Raw genomic sequence first — 15037 nt, forward strand, 5'->3', positions numbered from 1 at the left:
AGAAGAAGAGGAAGATGAAGAAGAAGACGAAGAAGAACAAGAAGAAGACGAAGAAGACGAAGACGAAGAAGACGAATACGAAGCTGAAGAAGACGAAGAGGAGGAAGAAGACGAAGAAGAGGAAGAAGAAAAAGAGGAAAGCGGCGGCTAATGCGGAAGGCGGTACGTTATCTTAACAAATACACCGTGTCTCCCAGGGCTGAGTTATCTTGGAGACCCCAAAAGCGCCTACTTTCGTTTTCCGCCCGGTGGGAGAGGATTTGTCGGCTGGAGTGCGAGACGTACCGCGTGTTGGTCTGGCGTACGTTTTAAAGCCCTGGAGGTCTTCAGTATTACCTGTTCTCCTATTCCAACTGTAACACGTCAGCTCTCATATGTACTAAACCGGTAGCAACCAATTTAATTGCTGCATAGGATTCTGCTTTGTAGCATTAAGTTTGGCTGTTCTGCTTGTTTATTATACAAATACTGTCTTTCAAAGTAGAGCTTTGACAGAGGGATGTTTCCTGTGCTTGAATGTCCAGCCAGTACGTCTTTTTAGCAAGGCGTTCAGCCTTTGGCAACATCCGTATATTATGAAACTTAAGTATGCTGGGAGACTACCCCCAAAAATTGCATCCTGCAAATATTGCTAGATTTTTATATATTTTTATACATATATATACACACACATATATATATATTTGAAACTTCTGTCTCTTTTGTGTTTGATCTTTGTGACGCTTCGCATGGTTATGCAAATAAAGAGGTGTTTTCATGCATTTCTCTGAGGATTCAGGTACTTAAAACAGAACAGACATTACATTTCGCATGACCTGAGCACAAACCGTGTTGGAAACTTGATGTCTGCGTTACAAAATTCTTTCCTATCTGTAACTTTTTCCATGTTTCCACAGAAAATTTCATATAGTATGCATGAAGCTTCACTATTTTACTGTGCGAAGTGGATTGTGTGCAAGGAACTTCTGAATTGCTCTCTGCCTCAGAAATTACCACAGAAACCTTGCCTCCCCTTCTGCCCCCCTCCCACCCCACAAAAAAAAGCGTGACATTTGTAAGGGGTTTAACAGGCTAAAGACATTCACTCTCTGGAACAACTTTTAATGAGGAACACGTTCTTCGTATCTCTGACTGACTTGACTTCTGTAAAATAACACTCTAGGTACAGAAACTAAAAAAGCAAAAACTGAAGAAGATGAATCTGTGGAGGTAGAAGATGAAGATAAGCAGGATTCTGGAGAGAAAGAAGTGGAAGAGGAGGAGGGGGAGGAGGATGAAGTGCCCAGTTTACCACTAGGTGTAACAGGTATCTTGTGTCCTCTTTTTCACGGATGTGCAAAAAGCCAAGGTCTGGCGTTTTCTTCCGGAGCAAGTTGCAGTTTTTAAATCAGCTTTTTAAGTCAGGTGTTTGAATATAGGTGACATGACACTGGCAACTGTACAGCTATTAGTCAGTTCCTGTTCTTTGAAATTTGCATTATATACACACTCCTGTTAGTCTTAAAATTACTAGTGAAAATCTGTTTTAAAACATATATACACACATACGTTTAACTGTAGAGCAAAAGTCAATGAAGAGCAAGATGGAGGTGTATGACTAGTAAATTTGGCAGGAGAAGCAGTGCATTCATGTTCATTTTTAACAGCTCTGTGTAGTATTCTTAGGAACACATTAACACAGAGTATTTTGTCAATGTCTTCAGATTTTATGGTAGAAAGAAATAAGAAAAAGTCCTTTGATTTTTTTTCATCTAGGTCAATTTTAACTGGGTAATCTCAGAGGACAGATGGAATTGGAGAAATAAGTTTGAATATTTTTTTTATTTTCCCCCCTCACTTCAGGTGCTTTTGAAGACAATTCTTTTACTTCCCTGGCTGGTGTTGTCAGTGAGAATACATTGAAAGGCATAAATGACATGGGTTTTACGCACATGACCGAAATTCAGCATAAAAGTATTAAGCCGCTTCTGGAAGGCAGGTAAGAACTACATCTTTTTAATCACTACATTGACCCCAAATGTTGTGTAAATTTTGCTAGCAAGCTAAACACGTGAAATGTGACTTTCTGCAGCTAAACTTTTTTTTTTTAATATGTTCTCATATGTTTTCTGTATTTTGTTTATAGACATTAATACAGGTTAACAAAGTATATCTGTGTTGCATGTGAAGAAAAACTTAGAGTAAGCTCATGGAAACTGCTTTGGCTTTGAAAGCGGGGAAGTTTGTTTTCACTAGTCGTCTTGTCAGTGTGTCTCAAAGACACCGTCTCACGCTGTCACTAGGGACATAGTGACCAATTGCTGTGCACCGCATCTGCCACCGAGCTCTTCATATCAACTTCACTGGTTTCCTTTAAGCCACGTTATGTTTTTACGTTGTCAACATTGTTCAAAATAGGATTGTTCTTTTCTCTGTATGATCAACTAAGTACTTCTTTTTCTTACTTTGCTGCGTACAGGGATATTTTAGCAGCTGCAAAAACAGGCAGTGGCAAAACACTCGCGTTTCTTATTCCTGCAGTAGAGCTCATCTACAAGCTAAAATTCATGCCTAGAAATGGTAAGGCTCTTCATTTCACAGTTGAATTTTACTGTGGTGCAGCCATTTAGGGATGTGGCTAGGAGGGGGATTGGACGAGTTGTAACTTACTCTTGTCTGATGTATTTTTTAGGAACGGGTGTTATTATTCTTTCTCCTACTCGAGAGCTTGCTATGCAAACCTATGGAGTTCTTAAAGAACTTATGAATCATCATGTTCACACCTATGGTCTGATAATGGGGGGCAGTAACAGATCAGCAGAAGCACAGAAACTTGGAAATGGAATCAACATCATTGTAGCAACACCAGGAAGACTGCTGGATCATATGCAGGTAGATAAAACATTGATGTCTAGTCTGCGTTATTAAAACATAATAAAACTCCTGTCCCCATCTGACTCTGAATTTGTTAATCTTCTAGAACACTCCAGGTTTCATGTATAAGAACCTGCAGTGTTTGGTAATTGATGAGGCGGATCGTATCTTGGAGGTTGGATTTGAAGAAGAAATGAAACAGATCATAAAACTTCTACCAAGTAAGGAAAAAAAATCTCTTCCTGGAAATCACTTGACTAACATTATGTCTTCTTTATGACTCAATTATTATAAGAGAAGTCATTAATTTTTATAGTTCTGTAAATGCACTTCAGAGTGATTGTCTTACTCTGTCCTTTCTTTCTGATAGCTAGTATATATTACTTTATTTAACATCATTTATCTGAAGGACAGAATTTTCGTGTGCACTTTAGGGATATAATTCTGTTCGTATAAGATCCTTTTAGTTTAACATCTGCATTCTCTCATTCATCTTCCTCTGCCCGTTTATTTCATACAATTCATTTTTTCCTAATAAGGCTTAAATATAAGGAAAAAGGTCTTCTGACTTGCAGTTCGAATTTTCTTCAAACCTCCAAGAACAGTATCTTAAACAGGAAGTTTAAGTATTTACCTTAAAATTTTCTTTTCCTAATTTTTCATTTAGTTATTCCTTGTAATTGATGTATTAAACACATTCTCAGAGTCAACAAGGCTCTCCCTTTAACTTTCAAAATGCAGAACACCCCCCCCATGGAAATAATATATAAAAAAACCAGTGATAAATATTTTGATGTTCCATATCTTAAATATTAAAATCCAGATCTGCATGTTTAAAATGCAGATATATAAATCTAATAAATAGCTTCCTGTGAAGAATATTAATGAACAGTGCTAAAAATGGAAAGGGAAGGACGAGTGGGGAAATGATAGATAAAAGAAATTTTTACTTTGCATGAGTTTTAATTTGGTTTTGTCCTGTTAGGAAGGAAATTATTTTAGAACAGACACTTCAAAATAGAAAAAAAAAAAACATCAAAAATGGTGGCACCGGCAGTTCGGCAAGAACAATTGCTACTGTTCTTGCAGTTGTGAAATGGAACAGGCTAAGTCTGCATTTTCCATGTACTCGTGTAACAAGAAAATGTTACAGGATCAGGATGTATTTTTGAGCTGAGAGGTGACAGGCAGGCAGGAGATTTCCTACACCTGCTCTAAGACCATTGAAGTCACTGAGGCTCAGTACAGACGTACTCCCACCTGACTAAACAGCATGCAGAAATGTGTCTATGTTCTAGGCTGATTTTGCAAGACAAACGGTAACAATGCACTTTAGTTTCGGTACGTTTTTTTCTTGCACAATCTCTAGCATGATTCTTTTTTTTCTTTTTTTTTTTAAACGTTGATGTTCATGGGAATGAAATCAATTTATAGTTAGAATTACAAGGTCGGTCTCTATTTAAATCATTGTTTTGTGTCTAAATTGGAGTGCAAATGATTATTAACATTTTCCCAGAGAGAAGGAATATTGTGTTTTGATAGCTGTTAGGGTTTTGGGGGTGAGGGCAGCCTAAGTAAACATCCTGTACAATCCGTAATACAACTACACCTGTCTTTGTCAGTAGCAGAATGTTTGAATTAGAATGTAATTGAAAAGAGTAGAAGACTTGGTCAGGGAAGTTTGCAGCTAGAGATTTTATGGACTTGCTATTTGAATTCTCCTTTAAAAAATGAGGCTGCCTTTAAAAATAAATATTTTTTCAGAGCGCAGACAGACGATGCTTTTTTCTGCCACACAAACCAGAAAGGTTGATGATCTGGCAAAGATCTCTCTGAAAAAAGCGCCACTATATGTTGGGGTTGATGATAACAAGGAGACAGCAACAGTAGATGGTCTTGAACAGGTAAAACACAAATGTTATTAAAAGGGGTATGATCTGTGAACATCCCAAGTCCTATCTGTTTTTAACTGGGTTGTACAAACACTGTCTTGAAGGGTGATTACCATCCTAATGGGCAAAAGCTATCAGTTGCCTGAAGGGCCTTATTCGGTCTGCTAACTATAGTAAGTTATATGCATCTAGTCAATGTTTGCAGGACAGATGACATAAAATCTCGTGAAACGGTAATATAGTTACTTGCACTTGTCTATTCCTACCTGTATTACATACCTAAGCTCCAGTTGTCTTTCTAACGTTAGAAAAATAACCTGTATTTTCCATGTTACTGACTAGAGACATGTATACTTCAGATATATTTCATTGTTGCTGCTTCAGATAATAGCTAAATGGAGTTGCACAGCCGTTTCTGTGTTTGTGCAGTTGACATGGTGAGTGTTGTTATAAAATTACCGGTAGCTACGTATTACCTTGAAAGAGTAAACCAGTAGCCAGAATTCTGTAAAATAAAATTCTTGAAATCATTAAAAAATGTTAAGAACCCTATGCAGTTTTTTTCATGCATAATGTCAGTAATTCAAAGTTCTTGAAATGAATTTTTATTGGATAAACTAATTACTTTTCACTGAACTTACATTAGTTTGGAGAATTAATTAAAAATTACTTCTTCATATTTCAAGTTAGTACAGTCAGTTTCTCGCCAAGTTCATCATCTTTAGGAGTTTCGTATACCAAGGTGAGGAACAGACAATAAATTGAATGGTTTGGCCCAATATAGCTGGAAGAATTAACTATTTGGCGTATTTGTTTCACAACATAACACTTCCCTGATTTGATTATATTGCTGAAACCAAAGTTTGTTCCATACTACTTTATTTAACAGTATTTAAAAATTTTCCAGGGGTATGTAGTGTGTCCATCTGAAAAAAGATTCCTTTTGCTCTTCACATTCCTCAAGAAGAACCGGAAGAAGAAACTAATGGTATTTTTTTCTTCATGTATGTCAGTGAAGTACCACTATGAATTACTCAACTATATTGATCTGCCTGTTTTGGCCATTCACGTAAGTATTTTATTCATTGATTAATTAATCTGATAGTACCCGTAAGTTGTTACTGACCTTACATTTGCCTTGTTTATTTCAGTCCAGTTTCTAATAAACAGATACCCTGCTCACAAAACTGATGATGATCTTGATTAGTCTGTGGAGGAAGGAGATAAAACAAAGACTATGTAATAACAACACTTCAGCATTGTTAATCTTGCTATTTTCCAAACGAGGGTTGAACACTGATGCTAATTTATGCTCTGTGTGTAGAAAGCTTTCTGTTTTCTTCCAAGGGGTTGCTTTTTATAAGCACTAAAACTCAATTTGTGGAGCAAAGCTATTGTCAGAGGAATCCAAACACTCTGATCCCTGGAGTGTTGGGTGCTTTTTCTAAGGCAAGGGTGATGTTTGGTTTAATGTGCTGATTCTTACCATTTGGATGAGTGTGTTAAATTTTTATCAAAACCACCAAATGCATAGTTCAGGAGAAAGAATTGACTGAAAGTTTATGAAATAGTTATAACTGACCACAAATGTCATTTTTTATTTTGGTTTTTGGGGGATTTTTTTTGCTATACTTTGATAGAACTGTAACAAGTTTGTTTTGTTTTTTTTTTTTTTAAACCTGTAATTTATCTAATATATTGCTAGACTTGCAAATATCCTTTTTCTGAACTTCAGGCATTTATGCAGCCCTCCTGAAAGGAATTCTTATGCAACCAAATTTTTAATGCTTTTGAAGTTACAGTGTAAGCTCTGAAAGATACCATATCATGTAGCCCTGTGCTGTTTACTGTGGTAGCATTGTTTCTTCACTGTGAAATAGTCCTTCTTGGTCTGTACAAGTCCATAATATGGAAAGATCTCCTAAATTATTTTATATTTTGGCAGTGATATAATATGTGAAATGGAAAATAAGATTTAAGCTTACAAGTTGGCAGGGTTTTGGGGGTTTTATTTTGTTTTGGGTTTTTTTAGTTGATATTTCATTCTTAATCTGTTTCCTTTTAGGGCAAGCAGAAACAAACCAAACGTACTACGACATTTTTCCAGTTCTGCAATGCAGAATCTGGAATACTGTTGTGCACTGATGTAGCTGCCAGAGGATTGGATATTCCTGAAGTTGACTGGATTGTCCAGTATGACCCTCCAGATGATCCAAAAGTAAGTTAAGGAAATAGAGAAACTTCCCAGCAACAAATCAAATCCCAGCTACAAACGTAGTTGCAGAGAAAAGCTGGAACTGCTGCTTGACAGAGGTCAGGATTCAGCCGTGTTCATATCTAGCCACTGATTTCTTCCACTTCCCTTCACCAGCTCCTAGGAAATACTGTACCTAGCTGAGACCTGCGTTACCTTTTCAAGAGTTGCTTTTTAAAACATTATTCTTTGTGCTGTTAAATTAATTTAAAATCTAATCAGCTAAAAGTCAGTATTATTCTTTGAATAGATGTCCAATGTCAACAAGCGAAACTCAAAAAACTGAGAAGTTTTGACAGATATACAGAGCAAATATACCAAAAGCAAAGTTTAACTTTCAGTTACAGCAGACTGAGATTTTTTTTTTTCTTCAGTACAAGGTTAAATACTTCGTCAGGGGTTTTGTCTCAGCCTAATTATGCTTTGCATCTTCAGCACTTGGTTTCCCTCATCCATGTGTCAGTGCTAAGAAAAAGTCTTAAAAAATAATGGACGATGCATTACACTATATTAATGTTAAACTTTGGTTTTTTTGTGAAGCTGTTTGATTATTACATGTTTGAAAGACTGATTGGACTTGCTGTTTCTTATTCTTTCCAAAAGGAATATATTCATCGTGTTGGTAGAACTGCCAGAGGCATAAATGGTAGAGGACATGCTCTGCTCATTTTACGACCGGAAGAACTGGGCTTTCTTCGTTACCTAAAGCAAGCCAGGGTAAACTTATGTCTAGATTATTTTTTTTTTTTTCTGTGCAACAGGCTTTTAAAGGCAAAAACTGTAATGATGAATCAAACATTTTAATTTTTTAAGCAAAAAACATTCTGTTGCTTAGAAAATATTTAACTGAACATCTGACTTTAAAGTCAGCAGCACAAAGGTAAATATTGAGTGTATTTATAGTTGCTTTGCAACTGTGCAACTTGCGTTATTAAAAAATAAATCAATTTCCTATGACCTCTCTGTGGAAGGATACTGGGAGCTTGACCATCCAGAGGAAATTTGATGTTGTTTGTGTGGTTTTTATTTTTTCTGTTCAAAGAGTCAATTGCATTTTGTTCAATTCCAAAAGAAGCATAGCCTTCCTCTAAATGTAATCATTTTAATATGATAGAACTGCACATAGTTTCTTGGTTGCTCTCCTTATGGGCTTGTTTACAGTTTTGCCACTTGTAACTGAAGTGGTATAGCTTCTAAAGCAAAAGCTAAAGTGGTAAAAGTGTCATACTGAGCATCTTTATTACTCTAGCTTAAATTAAGGAAGTGATAATACTGGCATATTGATGTAAAGGCACTTGACAGATGCAGCTGTGGTATTAAAAAAAATGTTCTGTTATGCAGCAGGTCTTTTTCTGTTTGTCTTGGGTCTTAAACACATTCACTATTTACACAGTATAAATAATTTTGATATTTTATTTCTTTTTTTTTTTTAAGGTACCACTAAGTGAATTTGAATTTTCTTGGTCAAAAATCTCAGACATCCAGTCTCAGGTATGAAATGATTTCATACTACAGCTACTCTGAATATCTGTATAATAATTTACATGCAGAATGTTAGTCTATAACAACTTCAGTTTAAAAATATGTATGCTTGTTTGGAAAAGTCCCTGTAGATGAGTACTGTGCAGTAAATCCTTCCATATTGTCCCTTGATGACAGTAAAGCGATAAAATGTTTAGAAATTAAAGATGAATTTTAATATCTAGTACTGAATTGTCCTCATTATACAGTACGAATTTGCTTGCAAGAATTGTTTTTTCTCATTACATCGCAAAACCACAGTGATGTGAACCTGCTTTCAACTTTTGAACAGAATGTTCTTGCCTAGCATACCAAACAGGGTTTCGGTAGCTTTTGTTGAATAGTTACGTATGTTCAGATTAATTGCGAGTCACATATGTCTTAAAAGATGATTTATTCCGATTTCAGTGTGCAGAAAGAGATCCAGTACCAACACTTAGAAATGTTAGTATTTTTAACTCGCTGGTGGTAATAAGGCCCAGCGTCAGCTAAACCTGTTTTGTGCTCCAGTGCTACAGAAATAGTCATGGAGCACAAAGTTCAATAGAATAGCGTAGACAGTTCTGTAGATGTGAATTTCTATTGTTGTTTAGTTCTGTGAATCACACTTTTGATAAGAGCTCTGTAAAGCTTCTTTGCAGTAACTTAAATTCGAAATAGCAAGTACAAGAAGCAGGGAAGACAGTCCTTACAGAAAGAGGTTCCTAGTTAAGAATAATTAGGAAGTAATGATGTCTAATGTAACTTATTTTTAGTATGCTGAATTAATGTATATTAAACATCAAACGAGACGCTTGGATCTAAAGAGTATTGGGAACTTAGCCCACAACAAATAAAATGTCTCAGTCTACACTAGTGCATCTGCATTTTTGTCTTAGAATTAATACTGCTTATCTTACAATGCATTTGCACCGTAACAGATAAGACTATGTATAGAATTACATGGAATGGTACCGTTTAGATGTCTGACTTAAAAGTATACTGTTGTTGTCCATTAATTCTCAGTACACATAGTTTTTTATGGTGTGGCTGCAGTTGTATACTCCTTCTTGATTAACTTGTTTGGGACAACCTGATTTAATATTTCTGTAAATTTTCATATTGCTGAGGCTTTGTACTGTAATTCAGCTTCAGGCTTTTTTGTCCCCCTTGTTTGTTCGTAAAAGCACTCAGATATATGTATGTGCACTCTACCATCACAGGGCAATTTTGCTGAAGTGAATAGTGAACGTCACTGCAACTCACACACTAAATAATTTGCTTGAATATAATTTATACAGTTGTTACAGCTATAATTGGATATGTCTTTTGGGTTTTTTTTTTTTTTTCCCCTCACCAGCTGGAGAAACTGATTGAGAAGAACTACTTTCTTCACAAGTCAGCCCAGGAAGCATACAAAGCTTACATTAGAGCTTATGACTCCCATTCTCTGAAGCAGATCTATAATGTCAATAACTTGGATCTTCCCAAAGTCAGCCTTTCATTTGGTTTTAAAGTTCCTCCGTTTGTTGACCTCAGTATCCTTTTACTGCAGTGTTTCAAAGCTGAATTTCTGCTTTATAAATGTTAAATGCAACTTAGTGAAGTTCCTACGCCACTTCATATTCTGATTTTTTTTTTTTTTTTGCTATTAATCACATAAATGCATCATGCTCCAACAATGTTTATCAAAGAAAATGTTAAATTGCAATTTTTGCAGTTTTCATGTTTGCTTACAAACATCTATGTTCTAGTGCATGTACGTGCTTCAGTTGCTGCAGGGTAGCAGATACTGGAATATTGCATACATGTTCTAGACTACTGTTCTCCTCCATGCAAAATTATTTCATTGAAAGGTACGTGCTTAAGTTTAATAATCATGCAATACTGAAATAGGGGGCAAGAGCATGAAATAGAAGACTGTATCTAGATTACTGTCAAACCTGCCAGTGGATGGAATTTGAAGCAGTAGTACTTCGGCCAACTTAGTTGTATAACTGGAGGAGTTAAAGCATTATTTAGAACTACAGGCACAAAGCTCTAGTTTTGTCTGTAGTTATGCAACTCAACTTTTTGTATAATGCTGTTATTTTTTTTCTCACATTAATAACTCTTACAATACCTAAAAAGCAACATTTCAAATTACTCCTTTTTAAGTTCTTTAACCAATAAAATTCCAGATGTGAACAGCAACCATGGCAGAAGACTACAGAAAAGAGGTGGAGGTGGGGGATTTGGTTACCAGAAATCGAAGAATGTCCACAAAGCTAAAATCTTCAAACATATTAGCAAGAAATCGGACAGTCGACAGTTTTCTCGTTAATCATACATTCATTAAAATGGCTTGTGGCATTGGAACAGACTACCTTGATCAAAACCATCTGACAGTTACTTCCAATTTAAACTGCTCTATTCACATTTTTAGGGGTCTTTATGGTTTTGTTTCTGGGAACATCTTTTATCTTTCAGTTCAGGAAGACTCTTTGGAGGGGAGACTAAAGGTAGAAAGGGAGAATATGGCCAGCTAATTTTGCCATGCTTGTTGTAAGGAAGAAGATAGTTGAATATAATTTTCTTAAGTCAATACTACAGAGTTTTTTATTAAAGAAAGAAAAAATACTTTTAGGTTTTATAGAAGAATTTGCTTTACGTTTACCCTTTTTTCTATGTACACCTCTGAAAATTGTTGGAGTAAACACAAGGACAGATTACAGTGTGAGAGGAAAAAAAAAATTTGCTCACGTGAATCATTAAAGGGTGTTTAGTGCTACAGAACTCTGCTTTGTCCATCAAATATGCTGAAGAATATAGGAAGATTCCTTTAGAACAGACATACTTATGAATAATTAAGACTGTATGAGCTTGTGATTCATTTCAGTCATGGTATCTGTATAACAGGTACAGTGTCCAAGATTAAAAAAAAAAATTCTCTTATACCACAGCTGGGACATGCTTAACACTGTTTCTTTTAATGTTGTGATAAAATGGTAACATTCTAGTGAAATGTTTGGCTTTCCTTCATGTTCTCTTTAAATCTGAATTTATCCATTTGGTAATGTCTAGTGTACTCTCTTATGAATATGCAAAGGAATTAAGAAAAGCAGATTACATAAATTGAAGCACTCAGCCCAGATAATGTTTTTTAAAATGCTCCATAACCTTGATGCAGTGAGAATTTTTGCAGTTGTATCTTGTAAATTACAAAAGTGAATTGCTTTTTAGTCTTAGTTTATCAGATCAGTGATGGGCAGAGTCAAAGATACTACCACAGGATTGAGGGGCTGGAGAGACTCGGTAAGGAAAAAAGTGAAATGGGGTATAAATATACTAGAAGGATTTTTTGAGAGAGAACTGTAAAAGACTGAAATGGAGGAGGGTGGAATACACATTGCAAACAGAACAAACATGGAGAATACACAAGTTGGGCAAAAGTAGAGTAACTATATTACATGTATTATTTTCATATCTCTACCGTTGTAGAATTAGATAACTGTTCTTACGAGGCTACAATGGTGGTGGGCAGGCAATAATATTTCAAAAATGTACATTCGTCAATGCAGGGAAAGACTAAAATGTCACAGAAGCTACAAATCTGGGCCGCGTGTGATTACAGTAAAACAGCTGCTCATTTACATCTAAAATGTAACCCAGGACCAATTATGAATACAAAAGCATACGTAGCTATTCCAATATAAAATGGACTGCTATTCCTTAGGTCTTTTGAAGTAGAATGTCAGATTTCAAACTATGATACGTGCATTGAAGTGTTGCAGAAAAACATTGGCAAACTTTCTTTTCACCCTTAGAGAACCCAGATAATTTTTCTGGGGAAAATAGTATGACTGTTCTGTTGCTAGTGCTTCCACCATTCAGAACTTACCGAGTGTTGCCTTTTTTTCCCTTTTTTGTGAAACAGCTGACTTTTAGCCCTAATGGGCTTTTCAAGACTCTTAATTAACATTGGCCAGATATTAAGAATTTCTGATATGTCAAAATATTTGAGTAAATTAATTTGTTACTAGGATTTGAATGTCTCATGCTTCCAGGGTTGCAATGAAAAAGCAAAATCTGCTCTGAAGAGTAAGCAATACTAAGTACATGATGCCTGGCTCATTGAGTTCTAATCTTTGATTCTGGGTTTGCTTATATATTTATAATAATAGATGTCAAAATAGTTCTTATGTCCATTTATTAATAGCACATTTTAAGAATTATCTCAGATCTACAGCATCATACAGTTGAAGGGTTGTGTCTACACCTGCAAGCTGTGCAGTAACAGTATAGGAATTAACTTACATTATGGTGAAATTGACTGAGAGACTCGTTAGGTGAACTGCAAAATTAATTACTTGGGAAGAGATGTAAGCAAAGCTGCAGTAAACCACCGAAAAGATCAGAGTGTGGTTATGTGGGCGCAAGCAGTGTGAATGGAGTAGCGTGGAGTATTCGTTTGGAACAGGAAAAAAGCTGAGATGATGGGCACAGTCAGTGAGCTCCTGTCTGACCGTGTGCTGCATACCCAGAACTGGTTGGGCTTAAAAGCGCATCCGAATTCTTGCCACTTCTCCATGTAGGCAAGAATCTGCTTCACAGGGAACTGCCTTTTTCTGTCACTCGTCGTTCTGGGAACAGAGGGCTGTCTGCTTTCCCAGCAGCTAGACAACCTCCAGCTCCACCTCATTTTTTCTTTGGAAGAGTTGAGGCACTGTCAATTTCTAAAGTCTGACATGAGGACAACTGGAAAATAGGGGTTTGGCGTGAGTCTGCACAACTCCTCCCTGGTATTTTTGGCTTGCATTTTCTTATGTGCCCTAATATGAAGAAATCTTTGAAATAGTCTCATCTAGGAGATGAAAAGACTGGATGGTATTGCTCTAGAGTAGTACTAGCTTACCCTAAAAAAAAATTAACACTGTTACTTAAACATTATAGATGTATAATGGCTGCACACTCTGAAGTAACTACATAGTCTGCTATTTCACACTGTAATTTCCTGATTAAGCAGAAGAGAAATTTCCGAGCTGAGACTAAGCGGGTGTTGAAAGAGAAGGGCTTCAGCTTCCTGGCTTGTGCAGATGCAGTTACCTTTCTCTTTGTTTATGGAATCATAAATGAAACATAGTTTCTGATGAAATATCTGTGCGTATCAGGCAGCATCTATTCTACTATGGTATTGCAAGAAGTTTAAAAGATTGTCAAATTGATTGGAAATCTAACGTTTCCCTTGCAACTTACCTTGTTATCAATCTTGTGAGCAGTTAATAGACCTCAGCCATCAGGCTCTCAAGGCTTGTCTCATAACAATGACTGATAGGTTAGGGACTAATATTGTGTGCCCTGAGAAATTGCCTTCTTTCTCTGAGAACCTTGACAAAGAAATTGGACTCTTTAAACCGCTTAAGGGGGTGATCAAAACTGTCCTGCTTGAACTGGAAGATTTTATTGACAGTTCTTGGAACAGGCCCATAAAGGAGAATTCCATTGTTGAGCTACTGCTCATAATCATGAAAAATCTTGTCATGATATGAGTTTCCTATGCCATAACACTGCCGAGTTATACACAAGCACAAGACTAGTCAGAAAGTGTTGCCATCAAATTTTTCAGGGTGAATGTCATGAATAGAGGGCACGTTTATTGACAGTGTAGAGCAAGAATACTTGAGAACTGAATAGGATATTATCTACTTAGGTTTCCTGTAAATAAGTATATTTATATTTTGGCAGTAATCAGCCTTTCTGTTTCATGTATGAGTTGATAACTCAATTTAAGTAAGCTACCAAAGCTTTAGATACTCTAATGATTTGCTTTCAAGCCAGTAATCTAAGGCTGAGGGGAAGCAAGCTCTCACAGGAAGGGTGAAAAGGACTATGTGATTAAAAAAAAACCATTTGAGTAGAGGTCTCCAATCCCTTCCCACTGTGAAGGAAGGCAGGGTACTGACGGGATACAGCACAGGTCTGTGCCTTGTGTTTTCAGTTCTACCACTGTTCTGTTTAGGAGATGGTTGTCCAGTTACTTCAACCCCACAAAACTTAGAAGGGATTTTACAGGGAACTAAAAACCTAACAACTAGAAAAGAGCCAGTTATTAGCCCTTAAAAGGTGGGTTGGGTTTTTTTTTCAAACTAAAATAGCAATGCTGAAGAAAGCCTAGCATCAACTGCCTAGGCATGCAGAATAAAATCTTTCTCTGCTCTTGACTTTTGCTCTACTAGCTTGATTTCCTCAGGATTTTAGCTGCTTGGCTTGACAGGAGAATTCATGCAACTGTTTCCGATGCTTTTGTTTGCTCTAGATTTATAGAAGATGTTGAGCAATGACAATAAGAAACCAGCCCCTTGAACTGGAATGCTTTTTGCGTCTAAAAAATTTGCTGGCTTGCATCAAAGTCATAAATACTATAATGTTGCTTGTGTCAAATCTCTTTATTGCACAGCCACATGGGGAAGAGATTGCATTTTTTTTTTCTCCTCTTAGCCACCATGATAAACTTTTGATACAGAGTTGTGAGAAGAGGTAGAGGAAGGATGCCATTAAG

The 15037-nt window shown here is 36.3% G+C and overlaps 1 protein-coding gene across 1 annotated transcript; it reads left to right on the top strand.

Annotated features, from left to right (window-relative positions):
• Positions 1 to 14: 14 nt before the first annotated feature.
• Positions 15 to 11499, top strand: DDX18 (DEAD (Asp-Glu-Ala-Asp) box polypeptide 18). Its single transcript, XM_009327156.1, has 13 exons — positions 15 to 162; positions 1163 to 1306; positions 1843 to 1978; positions 2459 to 2559; positions 2672 to 2871; positions 2960 to 3074; positions 4618 to 4757; positions 5653 to 5814; positions 6811 to 6963; positions 7603 to 7716; positions 8434 to 8490; positions 9860 to 10037; positions 10680 to 11499. The coding sequence occupies exons 1-13, from the start codon at positions 15 to 17 to the stop codon at positions 10820 to 10822; spliced, it is 1791 nt and encodes a 596-aa protein (XP_009325431.1). The 3' UTR covers positions 10823 to 11499.
• The last annotated feature ends 3538 nt before the right edge of the window (positions 11500 to 15037 follow it).

The sequence above is a fragment of the Pygoscelis adeliae genome, unplaced genomic scaffold (assembly GCF_000699105.1).
Source record: "Pygoscelis adeliae isolate BGI_AS28 unplaced genomic scaffold, ASM69910v1 Scaffold227, whole genome shotgun sequence".
Classification (NCBI taxonomy): Eukaryota; Metazoa; Chordata; class Aves; order Sphenisciformes; family Spheniscidae; genus Pygoscelis; species Pygoscelis adeliae.